Source organism: Podarcis muralis, chromosome 6 (assembly GCF_964188315.1).
Source record: "Podarcis muralis chromosome 6, rPodMur119.hap1.1, whole genome shotgun sequence".
Lineage (NCBI taxonomy): Eukaryota > Metazoa > Chordata > Lepidosauria > Squamata > Lacertidae > Podarcis > Podarcis muralis.
The window spans coordinates 54,496,178-54,508,874 of record NC_135660.1 but is presented as its reverse complement, the minus strand read 5'-3'; the positions used below and the strand labels follow the sequence as shown (position 1 = coordinate 54,508,874).

At 40.6% G+C, this 12,697-nt stretch overlaps 1 protein-coding gene and 1 pseudogene across 14 annotated transcripts in view; both read right to left on the bottom strand.

Annotated features, from left to right (window-relative positions):
• Positions 1-12,697, bottom strand: part of PLEKHA1 (pleckstrin homology domain containing A1) — a 37,810-nt gene that overhangs the window by 6,273 nt on the left and 18,840 nt on the right. For 7 of the 14 annotated variants that reach the window (XM_077930320.1, XM_077930323.1, XM_077930324.1 and 4 more), the window contains exons 5-11: positions 11,457-11,554; positions 10,769-10,900; positions 8,065-8,205; positions 6,077-6,145; positions 4,632-4,715; positions 2,406-2,470; positions 753-816 (exon numbers count right to left, since the gene is read on the bottom strand). In XM_077930320.1, coding sequence (XP_077786446.1) covers positions 753-816; positions 2,406-2,470; positions 4,632-4,715; positions 6,077-6,145; positions 8,065-8,205; positions 10,769-10,900; positions 11,457-11,554 — 653 coding nt within the window. The remainder of the gene's footprint in view (positions 1-752; positions 817-2,405; positions 2,471-4,631; positions 4,716-6,076; positions 6,146-8,064; positions 8,206-10,768; positions 10,901-11,456; positions 11,555-12,697) is intronic. The other 7 variants (XM_028730048.2, XM_028730049.2, XM_028730047.2 and 4 more) reach the window with 3 other exon arrangements.
• On the bottom strand, positions 12,133-12,251 carry LOC114598239 (5S ribosomal RNA; annotated as a pseudogene).

Here is a 12,697-nt window from a genome sequence, read left to right as displayed (position 1 = left end):
AGAGCGATATAATTGAAGAAAAGAGGAGTTGAGGAGAAATAAATACTGGAACCAAAAATATTGGCTTGGCATCTGAGTTAGACTTTATCTGTTCTCACAATGAATTCTGCTTTCTCAATCCCTCAGAGCATTAACCTTTTTAATGGTGCAATCCTATGCATGTTTACTCAAATCCCACCCCAAAACAAGTGTTCACAAGATGGCAGCCTAATGGCAGTAGAGCATTGGGAAAGATTCCCTAGAAGACGACTTTAAAAACAAGTGAAGCAAGCATTTGGTTGGATCGTTTAGGTGGCTGTAATAATTTGGGTAGAAGGACTGGCTGGAGAATTGCCTTCAGCTCTCTGGCCAAGTTTCAATCTTATGCCAGCAGACTTCTGTTCTTTCAACAAGACTTTCTCTCCCTCTCTTCTCCCTGTAGCCCTCCATACCCCCACTAATCTGATGCAAATAACCCTTCAACCCTTCAGAGCAGATTTTGGGCCCACGGGAAGAGGGGAAGGCTTGAGGGAGAAGGGGGAATCCACTCCTTCAATACTGTTAGTTCTGCTAGTGGACAGGTACCGTTGGTCATTAGCATTGTTTACATGACAGGCATGTCTGTTGGTATATTCCATTCTAAACAATTATACACTATTTAACTGCAAGGCTGTATGTATACTGTCAGGCATTAATCAAAGGATTATGTATTTGACCTTTCTAAATGCAATAAATTCATTTTCTTACAGAAAAGTGGTTTCCCATAGACTTACCTGTACATAAAATGTTCGAGAAGTTGTTACAATTTCAAATAGATTGTCTCTCATCATTATATCACTGGGGGGAAAATATGTTTGTGGTCTTTAAACATTTTTACCATTGTCTGACATGCACATTTGTATTTCCAAGCAACAAAACACACATAAATTTAAATTATATCACCATTTGTTGGGGAGTGTATGCACGCGTGCACACACACACACACACATTATAATTATTAGTAAGATGCTACCAAGATTCTGTGCCTACTCACTCAACCTTCTTGCTCTAGCAGCTCAAAGTAGTTACACTATACTGCTGAGACACTAGATTTCCTCCTCTCCTCCCACCCCAATTTTACACAAAAGAGAACAAGGCTACATTCTTCAAGTAGAGAAATCATTACCTGACTGGCTGGTGTCCAGGTCAGGCACAGACCTCTAATGTGTAACTGCACTAGAAGACATGAAGCTTCACACCAGTGGCAGCTTCTCAGTATAGCCAGTTGCCCAGGGAAGGACAAACATCAACAGCAAAATGATACACCAGTGAAGTGATGCATGCTATCAGATTCTTCTGCTGCCTTCCCCCTCCCAGGCACAAAGGGGACCACACTTGAGCCAGGACCCCAAGCTTTCACAAATTTAGCATGACAAAAAGACAACATTATTTAGAAGGCACTCCCAAATTTTTTTTCTTACAATACCATAATGGAAACCACTTTATAGCATCACACACAGCAACCGCAGTTTCATCTTTTGTATTTGTGACTAGCACAGATACAAACACAAAACCACCAGTCTTTAAACTGGTATTTTGCTTCTTCATTTGCAAAGGACTAGAATCCTCAAGTAAAGGAGTATTTCCTGTTATATTAGTAAAGGTAAAGGTAAAGGTACCCCTGCCCCTACGGGCCAGTCTTGACAGACTCTAGGGTTGTGTGCTCATCTCACTCTAGAGGCCAGGAGCCAGCGCTGTCTGCAGACACTGGTCACATGACCAGCGTGACAAGCTGCATCTGGCGAGCCAGCGCAGCACACGGAAACGCCATTTACCTTCCCGCTGGTAAGCGGTCCCTATTTATCTACTTGCACCCGGGGGTGCTTTCGAACTGCTAAGTTGGCAGGCGCTGGGACCAAACAACGGGAGCGCACCCCGCCGCGGGGATTTGAACCGCCGACCATGTCATCGGCAAGTCCTAGGCGCTGAGGTTTTACCCACAGCGCCACCCGCGTCCCACCCGCATCCCTGTTATATTACTTTTTATTAAATTTCTATTCTTCCCCTCATCCCACAGGAGTCCAGTGTGGCCAACAACGAAGTGGTAAAAGAATACAGTTAAAAATAAAATAATATCTAAAACATATAAAACCAACTTTCTCACCAACAACTTTTTAATACATTGGGATATTGCACCCCCTGCTATTTATATTCCTCCTTTCATTCAGAGACCCCCATCTTCTAACATGATATACCAGCAACTCAGTTTAATACAGCTATTTAAGATCTCACTACATCTGCCTAAAAGCATGCCACAGAGGGTGATTTTAGTATAATGGAAAGTGGAGGAGTTTATTAAGACATAATGGAAAATGATGTGCAGGCAGGCTTTCTTTTTCTAACTGAATGAGATCATCAACTTTTTAGTTTAACCTCCAGATTTTCACCTTTGTTTACATTCCTGGACCTTATGAACCTCTTTCAGTGGTATAATCCGAAGGGGCTCCTTATCCTGAAAAAACAGATAGTACATCAATTTTTTTTTTAGCACATAAGAAACAAGGACTTAAGACATCCCAAAGGAGGTGCCAAAATGCAAGTTTTATATCCCGGAAGTCAAATAGATGACTTATTTACAAAATCAAATGATTAGCAAATTGATTTCAAATTGCTGACCAGTTAAGGAACTCAGTGATCCAGATAGTTTATTTCCATGTTGATTTCAGATAGAAAGATGTGGCCCAAAATCAATCTAATCACTTAATATAAATGCATTACATTTATATTAAGCATTACACAGCAAGAGCAAGCCAAATTGAGTTTAATTTAGTGACACGTTGCCAGCAACTACATTCAATGAATGTAGTATTAACTAGGTCTCTTTAACTGTAATAGCAATCAATTAGTTGTTTCAATTGCATTGCTTCCTGCTCTGGCTCCTTTGGGAGGCATGATGGTGTAATAAATAAGGAAACAATACAAAGCTTTGAAAAATAAACCAAATATCCTTAGAACTAATCATTATGAAGTTGGCCAAGTTGCATCTGTTTTGAAAATAAATTAATTTGAGCTGCATAGGCAGTGTGGTGCTCTCCAGATATTATTGAACTTCAACTCCCATCAACCCTGACCACTGGTCACAGTGGCTGGGGATGAGTGAAGTTACAGTCCAACAAGTCTCTGAAAGTGACAGTGATATTGGCCACTCCTAAACTAAAGACTGTCCTGGAGCTGTTTGTTTGAAGCAACCACTGGCCCATCACAAAAAAACCACCTTTGGGGGGGAGGTAGTGGAGAGATAACTGCAGACATTCTTGAATGATAAGGGTTATGGAGGTCAGGGGTGGGGAAGTGGTTTCAATCAGCAGGCCAGATCCTTATCTCCCCATCTCCCCTGTAGGGCAAGATCTGAAGTGGGTGAGGCTGCCCACCTATCACCAAACACCACAACCTGGTTAGGCAACATGGCGCTTTGTCAGGACTTCAAAATGTTAGAAGATTTAAGGTACAGTGTCATCAGTATATTGATTACTCTCAGCTGCATTTCTCCAAAACAACTAAGTCAGGAGAAGTCACACAGGCCATGGAGCAGTGCCGGAATGTCATGGTGGGCTAGATGAGAGAAAATAATATGAGCTTGAATCCTGACAAGTTTTAGCTGTTAGTACATAAAGCCCTAAACAGCTTGGAAGCAGTTTAGTAGAAAAATGTGCCTACCGTACTCAAACAGTTTAATCTGCAGAGTTTCCGCTTTTACAAGTGCCATACAGGCATCTGTTAGGAGTCTCTGTCTCTCTCATTGTCTCTCACCTTTAGAACTCCCTCCTTAAGCAGGCATCCTCATTATTTTAGTCACCTGCTCAAAACATTTTTTAAAAACCCAAGTCTATCTAGATATAAATTTCAGTATTTGCTTTTGAAGTTTTGCTGGTTTTATCTGTATATTACTGATAATTGCTTTATATTGTTTTATGCATACTGTTTGGATTATTTATTTATTTATTTATTTCTAAATAAATATCTGGAGGGCACCATGTTGAGTACTCTGAATTAAGCGGAAAACCTATTTAAATTAATGATATAAAATCAACCCTTTATGGTGATTTAATTTCTTTTTTAACATGACTACAAAAAATCATTAACCAAAGCAAGAAGGGGAGTAAAAATATATGGGAAAGAACACAGTTGTGTTTCCTCACACAAGAAATTTGATAGCAGAGCCCAGCTTTTGATATGAGATTTGTACACAGATATTTTATCATGCAGTAAGGAACCCGCTTTCTCTTCAGTATGTGAAGTATTAAGTATGGTATCCTAGGGACTATATCAATTTCAAGTTGATGCATGTTAACTTTATAACCACGTTGATAACAAAGGTCAGGAAGATTGCTAGCAAACAATCTTTACATTTATACATTTTAAATGCATGCTGATTAAGTTATTTATAGTGGACAGCACAGTACAGCAATATCACTAAGTTGACATGTTCATATTTAATTTAAAAATAATTAGTAATGACTTCTGAATCAGTTGTAAAGATTATGAACTTTCTGATACCACTGAGCAGCTTAACATCATCAGTAGCACACTATATGTGAATACAATTTAGGGGAAACTTCTAAAATTATAGAAGGAGTTTAGTAAATGAATAGGTAAAATGTTCAAAGGTTTACATTGCTTGCTTGCTTGCAGTTTGAGTAATATGATGAATTACATTGCTTTCTTTTTCTGAAACCATACAATTTGACATCCTTCATCTGCCTTTTTTCATGCGCCATCATGTGGTTATTGAAAGGAAAGCAAAAAGCATACTTATTTGGAGGAAAAGCCTCATATAAAGTTAATACAGTAAAGTAACATTTCACACCTTCTCCACATACAACACCAAAGAAGCTTCTTTGCACTATCAAATATTAATGACTGCTAGGAATTTTAAGGATCAGATTAATTAAAGTGACATATACAGCAAGAATTAAGACCAAACATTTTTGTATCACATTTCATTCTCTTCAAGAGCATGCATTGCTGTAGATGGAATCTTACTTGAGCTAAGCAACTCAATTTTCTTTCCTCCCATGCTCTTAAGAAATAAACGCAACATAGTTTGTATTTCACTTAACAATTACTATTTTAATGGAAGATAGCTTTAATCATAAAACTAAAGCTGTGAAGCACCCACAATATCTTCTTAATAGTTATCAAAAATATTGTTCAACTTGAAAATTATGAACTTCTTTAGACAACTGATTGGCTAGCCACATAGTCTCTACCATCAGTAGCCTATAGATATGGAAGTGAATTCACCTTCAACACAGCAGATAACCAGTGGTGCTTGTTTCCCCACTCTCGAGAAATTGACTTGTGGTAAAAGCCAGTGATCCATGATGAAATAAGATTACTGAATTTAGAAGTTAGCTTTGGGTTAATCAACTGATAACTGCAAAAGACAGAAAGCTCTTAAGTTGATAGAATTGCTTTTCTGGAAGGCAACACTGGAAGATGGTTATTGATCTTGGAACCAGGAGCAAGTCCTGAGAAGGGATGGAGAGGTGTCTTTCTAATGCCAGATTCAAGTGCTGCCCAATGTGATGCTTGAAATAGCTTTTTAAACTTCCCTCAACAATCTTTTTAAAAGTTGATAATGCATCATTGGGAAACTGCTGTTACAAGCATACCAGCCTACATGTATAAGAAGGATGCATCTTAAATCAAAACTTTAATTCTTAACTTGGAATGGAGAAAGTATGCATAGCAACAGGAGAAAATGGAAAGAGGTTATTGCTTTGCTTAGAGATGTACAACTATTATATATGAGAGGCACAAATAATTCAGAGGATAAGGGCCAATAATGGTCAAAGGATGGGAAAGGTATGGACTAATTATTAATTCCACTCTCAGATTTTCAGCACTCAGCTTTATAGCATGATCCAACTACATACAATATCCATACAGGTTCTGTCAACTTACAAAAATATATATAAGAGGAATTACGTCCAAGTCACATTTCCAATAAAACTAGTTTCCCATCAGAAAATTGAAGCACAACAATTATGCATTATCATGCGTGTACAAAACATGTTTTCAAAAGTTAATCTGACACACACAATTGGACACCTACCAGTTCAGATTTAAAGTATCCTATCGTGTTTTCATCCAGCTGGAAATACCTTCTTTTCCAGTTCTTCATCTATGTAAAGTAAAATAATAATAATAAAATAAACATAAACATAATTCCAGTCTAGGGACCATCAAACAGTTTATTCATGGGAGTCTTAATATCCAGGCCATATTTTTTAGCATAGCTTGTAACATTTGGGGAAGAGTTGTCTCTGTTTTCATTTGCTGAGAACGGTTCTGAATAGGGGAGGAAAATACAACTAGAACTTGAGGCAACTGAATGTGAGTCTTTCCACCATGTCCAGAGGTGACTGAAAGTATTTTCAATTCTCCTTTTCCCCAAAAGAGGCAGTTACAAATGGAGCAATTGATAGCTATCAAATAATCAACTTTTTTAACAAGAGCCAGCAAATCACAGGTTGCCCTCTAAGTTGGGAAAGGTTTTGATTTCTCTTTCTGGTTACTCCAAGCAAGATGACAGAGCCAAACTGCAGCTGCCCATCTACTCCAGCTGATGTTACTTCCAGCAATCTTTTACCAATGGGTCAATTCCAAACAATAGTCAAAGTCAAGGCTGCTTCTAATTGTATTGTTGAGGCAGCTTGATACTGTTTCCATACTATGGCTGCTCCATCTCATATGCACCAGTTCATGATGTAAACTGGCCCCTACTGCTTTTTTTTTTTTTTTTTTGGCCTCAGTGTTGCTATAGTGCTGTATCGGTAGTGGATGGTCTAACATGGTGAGTCTGATGTATACTAAAGGCTTAAAATACAGAGGAAATTTTAAGTAGATAGAGTGGGGCCATACTTTTATTAACATTCTTCTGATCTTGTGTCTGAGCAAATGCAGCCAGGCTTTATTTAATAATTAATTACATAAAACAGTTTCCCTCTAATGGGATTCTGAGCCTGTAAACAAAAACCTTTTTCTTAAAGTGCAAACAAAATCATTCAGTTAAGTTAACTTCTCTTTAAAAATCATTACTAAATCACATGCTACTGCAGTGGTGGGGAATTGAATCTGGCCAGTGGACCAGATCTCTATCCCCCTGACTGCTTGCAGGCAAAATCTGACAAGTGAGTGGATCAGCTATCTGTTACATCACATGGCATCTGGCGATGATGCACTCTGATGTCCACACAATAACTGGGACTGCCACAAAGGGTATGAAAAGTGCCCTGCAGGGTGCTTTGAAGTACAGTGGTACCTCAAACAGCTCTGTTCTCAAATGTTTCGTCTCCAGAATGCCGAAAACCCAGAAGTGCTCCTGTTTTCAAATGCTCCTTGGAACATGAACTTCCGAAGTGGCTTCCCCTGTGCAGAAACCTAGCTGTCAGCCAATCGAAAGCCATGCCTCGGAACTCAAATATTTTGGAAGTTGAACGGTCTTCCGGAATGGATTATGTTCGAGTTCTGAGATACCACTGTACTTATCAGTTGGTCGTTGGTGCTTCAAAGTGCTGAGCAGGGTTCTTTGCAAGGAGAAAGGGGCTTACAAAGAGCCCTGCTCGATGCCAACTTCAAGGTTTTCTTCCTACTAAGATTAGCTGTACGCAGCCAATTCCTGCTGTCTTGCCCTCCCTCTCAACTGGCTGGTGGTGACAGAAAGCCTTCTTTGTCATTACATAATTGTGAGCACACTTTAAGGCTCTCACTTGTACACTGGCAGCCACCATCTCCACCTGCTCCTCACCTGACATCACATGTGACATCAGGAATAGGACAGAAGGCCATGGTTTGAGGGAAATGGCTTTAAGGGCCAAACCAGAACCCACGTGGGTCCAAATATGGCCCAAAGGCCAGAGGTTCCCCACCTGGGATGCTCCTAAATGTCAGGGTCTGGAAGTTACCAAAGAGCCCTGGAGTTTCCCCTTTTTCCCAAATAATTTTAACCAGATTCATTCCATTGGCAAAAAAAACTCTCTTGCTTTAGCATCATATAGAACAATGAGTCATTAACATCAGAAATGCATCTTAGTCACTTACCACTGCTCCTTGTTTAACACAGTAGCCAGCTTTAATCACAGCATTATCTGGGGGGTGCTTAGCAGAAAAATAAGGAAGGTGGCTTTGGGACCGTTTCAAGTAGTTTTTATCACCTTCACCACATTCATTTACCTCTTCTTTCTAGAAATAAAACACGACTACTTAATGGTAAGGTCTAAAATTCATCATCAACCCCTCCACTACTTTCCCCTAACATCATTCCAGATTAGAAATTCCCTTTTATTAGACAAATTCAAGTTTTGAATTTTGTGCACCACTAAATACATATTTTCAATTTATCAGGGCCTTTATATACTTGTGTCGCTACGTCACCTCAGGTTTGGCATGTAGCTCATCACACATTCAGGATAAATAATATATATAAACCAGAAAGCTTCTTCTACAAATTTGGTAATAGCCCCACCTCCCAAATCTGTCAACTATTTCCAACTATTTATAAAAACAAAGGTGGTTTTTTGGGGGGTGTTCCCTATATTTTTCAAGAGCCAGGCCAGTACAAAGTTTACTAAATCAAAGTTTCATATTGATTATGCTGTGCAAGGAACATTCCTGATTCTATCAGCTTTCTCCCTTTACTGGAGGCAACATGTAAGGATCTGTAATTATATGCATAATGAAGCTGTCCCTCTTAGAACTGCTTCTCATGTTATATTCTATCTCAGAATTAGCATTAACAAGTATAATGTCTAGAATCACTTGGTTACCAGGTTTTATTACTGCTAGTGTTGATTCACTACCAGGCCCAAGCATCTTGCAAATCTACCATCCACAAAACCAGACTCAATCCTAGCTTAGAACTAAATACCCAACAACTGCAAATAGTAGCAACTCATTCTGCAACAAGGAGTTTGTAAAAACAGGTTTCCCTCCACCTCAAAAAGCATTTTCATATAGGTGTGTTATTATATATAAATACAATGTATACATTATCACACAAACATATACGTACATACATGCACATACCTACATTTAAACATACCGTATTTTTCGCACCATAGGGCGCACCGGACCATAGGGCGCACCCAGTTTTTAGGGGAGGAAATCAAGAAAAAAATCTTCCCCCCCCCCCCAGCCCCAAAGAGCAGCGTACCTCCCTGCTGGAGGGGTTGCGAGCAGCTATGGAGCAAGCCAAGTTTTGGCTTCCCCTTTAGCCCCATGCAGCCTCTCCTTGCGGAGGGGTTGCGCGCAGCTATGGAAGAAGGCAAGGCAGCAAGCGGGATGGATCCCGCTCGCTGTTTTGCCTTCCCCTTTAGCCCCGCGCAGCCTCTCCTTGCGGAGGGGTTGCGCGCGGCTATGGAAGAAGGCAAGGCAGCGAGCGGGATGGATCCTGCTCGCTGTTTTGCCTTCTCCTTTAGCCCCGCGCAGCCTCTCCTTGCGGAGGGGTAGCGCGCGGCTATGGAAGAAGGCAAGGCAGCGAGCGGGATGGATCCCACTCGCTGTTTTGCCTTCCCCTTTAGCCCCGCGCAGCCTCTCCTTGCGGAGGGGTTGCGCGCGGCTATGGAAGAAGGCAAGGCAGCGAGCGGGATGAATCCTGCTCGCTGTTTTGCCTTCTCCTTTAGCCCCGCGCAGCCTCTCCTTGCGGAGGGGTAGCGCGCGGCTATGGAAGAAGGCAAGGCAGCGAGCGGGATGGATCCCACTCGCTGTTTTGCCTTCCCCTTTAGCCCCGCGCAGCCTCTCCTTGCGGAGGGGTTGCGCGCGGCTATGGAAGAAGGCAAGGCAGCGAGCTGCACGGCTTCTTCTGGTTTTCCTGGGAGGTGGGGGGATTTCCTCACCTCTCGCAAAAGCCCGCAGAAGCCGTGAGCTCTTTAAAGGGGCTGCGCGGCTTCTCCTGGCTTTTCTGGGAGGTGGGGGAATTCCCCCACCTCCCGCAAAACCGGCAGAAGCCGCGTGCACTTTAAAAGGGCTGCACGGCTTCTCCTGGCTTTCCTGGGAGGTGGGAGAAGGGACTGATGCGGCCAGTCAGTCCCTTCTCCCTCCTGTGGAAAAGCCCGCAAGAGCGCACGGAGCTTGTGTGCGGCTCTTGGGGGCTTTTCCCGCCTGCCTCCCCCCCTGCATTCGCTCCATAGGACGCACACACATTTTCCCTTGCTTTTTAGGAGGGAAAAAGTGCGTCCTATGGTGCGAAAAATACGGTAGTTTTAAGCAAAATAAAACTGAAAATAATATTTTGATTCTAAGTTAAGTAGTCCCATATACACCCTGAATACATATACAGTCATACCTTGGATCTCGAATGCCTTGGCTCCCAAACAAATCGGCTCCCAAACGATCGAAAACCAGAAGTGAGTGTTCCAGTTTTTGAATGTTCTTTCGGAAGCCGAACATCTGACTGGGCTTTGGTGGCTTCCGATTGGCTGCAGGAGCTTCCTATAGCCAATCAGAAGCCGCGCTTTGGTTTTCAAATGTTTTGGAAGTCGAATGGACTTCCAGAACAGATTCCGTTCAACATCCAAGGTACAACTGTACAAAATTCCTGCATATGAAGACTAGCCTTCTCATTTCAATACAAAAAGCATATCTATACATGCACAGCAATGTACACATTTATCACAATAGAAGAGGCAACATTTGGGGGCAATAGAAATCCCATGCTCCAAGCAATCACTCAACTGGTGGAATAGATGGCCAATAACTAAATACTTCTGATAATTAGAAAAGTTGTTATAAAAGGGCACACTGCTACCTGAGTAGGGGTTATTATAGGAACACCACCAACAATCTCTGTCCTGTAAGACATCTGCTTCTTTAACCCCACATTTTCAGTGTGACGTGTTGAATTATCAGTGTGAGACTGTGAATCAGTTTGCTTTGGTACCTGAAATAATAAGCATTATAAACAAGGGAGCAAGCAAAAACCATTCTAACTTAGTATAATTATATATAGTTATATATCGCTTCAAACATCCCAGAGGCATTCAAAAACAAGTTACAATAATACAAAATGTGTAAGCTATTCAATTAAACAATATCAACATAAGATACTAGAAAGTGTTCATAAAAAAAATTTATCTAAAAACAATACAAAATATCCACCTGCTCCATACAGGAAAAATAGATAAATATTTATAGAAATTATATGCTTTGATTTATTGACCTGCATTCTCCAAGTTCGAGACATTCAAAAGTAGGAATTTGATTTCTGTTTCTAGTTCCTTTTGCAGTGTCCCTTCCTTTCTACACCATCTCAATTTTGGCCATAATGTTTTACTAGTTATGACCATTAAAAAATATATATTTTATTTTTGGAGGCAGGGTAAGCACTAGATCTACCTGAAAATGACATAGAAAACCAAACATATTGTTGCTGTGTTTGTCCAAGTATAGTGGAAGTCTATGTAGAATGACTCTACCATGCACAAATAATTACTTACTGTGATTTTGGTAGCTTTGTTCAGGACATTCACCCATTCAACTAAGTCTTGCTGATCATTGGCTTGTAGGAAGTATTTCCTCATCCCTGCATTCATGACTGTTAAAAAACAGGAGGAAGGGACTTCATTAACTAAAAAAACACCTATGTTGTTCTTTTTCTAGGCATTGTAACAAAGCTCAAAGTCAAACTGGGTACATTACTCCTTATCCCAAAGCTATAAAACCCAAGTTCAATGCTTTAATAGCATATACTCATCTGTCTTAAATAACTCGGCTTTGTTTATATATAGTTCTAGATGCAGGGGGTGGGGAGTGATGCACGTGGTCTTGGTTCTCCTATCTCCTAACACACACACTTCTCTAACTTTCCAAATAAGTACTGACCCCAACACCCTTGCTGAACCAACACACCTGTATGATGGGAGGGGGAAATAAAGAATAATCCTATTCTGGTTTGAAAACACCAGAAGTAATTTGTCCTTTTAAACAGACTTTTATTTATAAAAATGCATAGGACCCAACACTTACAATAGGTGCTTCAAATCTAAAATTAGTGTTTAAATGCTGTTGAGGTAGAAGGAAAAACCAACAGGACTTTTAAAGCAAGAAAATGTGTATGCCATATCCTGATATACACAGAATTTATTTATTTTTTTGTTTTGTTAAGGGGGGGGGAGCCTACAGCACCCAGTATTCCCAAGCGGTCTCCCAGCCAAGTACTGACCAGGCCTGAGCCTGCTTAGCTTCCAAGATCAGACGAGATCGGGCGTGTTCAGGAAAGTATGGCCGTAGACACAGAATTTATATGAATGAACAAGCAACATCTGCAGAGCTGGTTTCTGCCATTTTTATTGCATATTTAAATCTGCAAGTAATTTCCTAGTGATTGGTAATCATATGGATTCTCTTAGCTAGCGCTATATTGTCACAATTCCTTTGTGTGTGTAACAGAGTACAGAAAAAGCATTAGAGCTCAAATAACCCACACAAAGACTGTTCCTTTATATTAAATATTTGAGAATCTTTTTGCCACATGGCCACCTCCTTTCATCATGTCATGAAGTGTAAGCAACACATATAGGAAGCTAGTTGTCTGGAGTACTCTGATATGCAAGGAGGTTATGTTTACTATGCTTCTGTAGTAGATCATAATTCTGAACAAACAGAAAGATAAGTAAAAATGGCCTCACCACATAGTCAGATACTTAGTGCTATTGGGATCCCACAGTTGGACATAGCC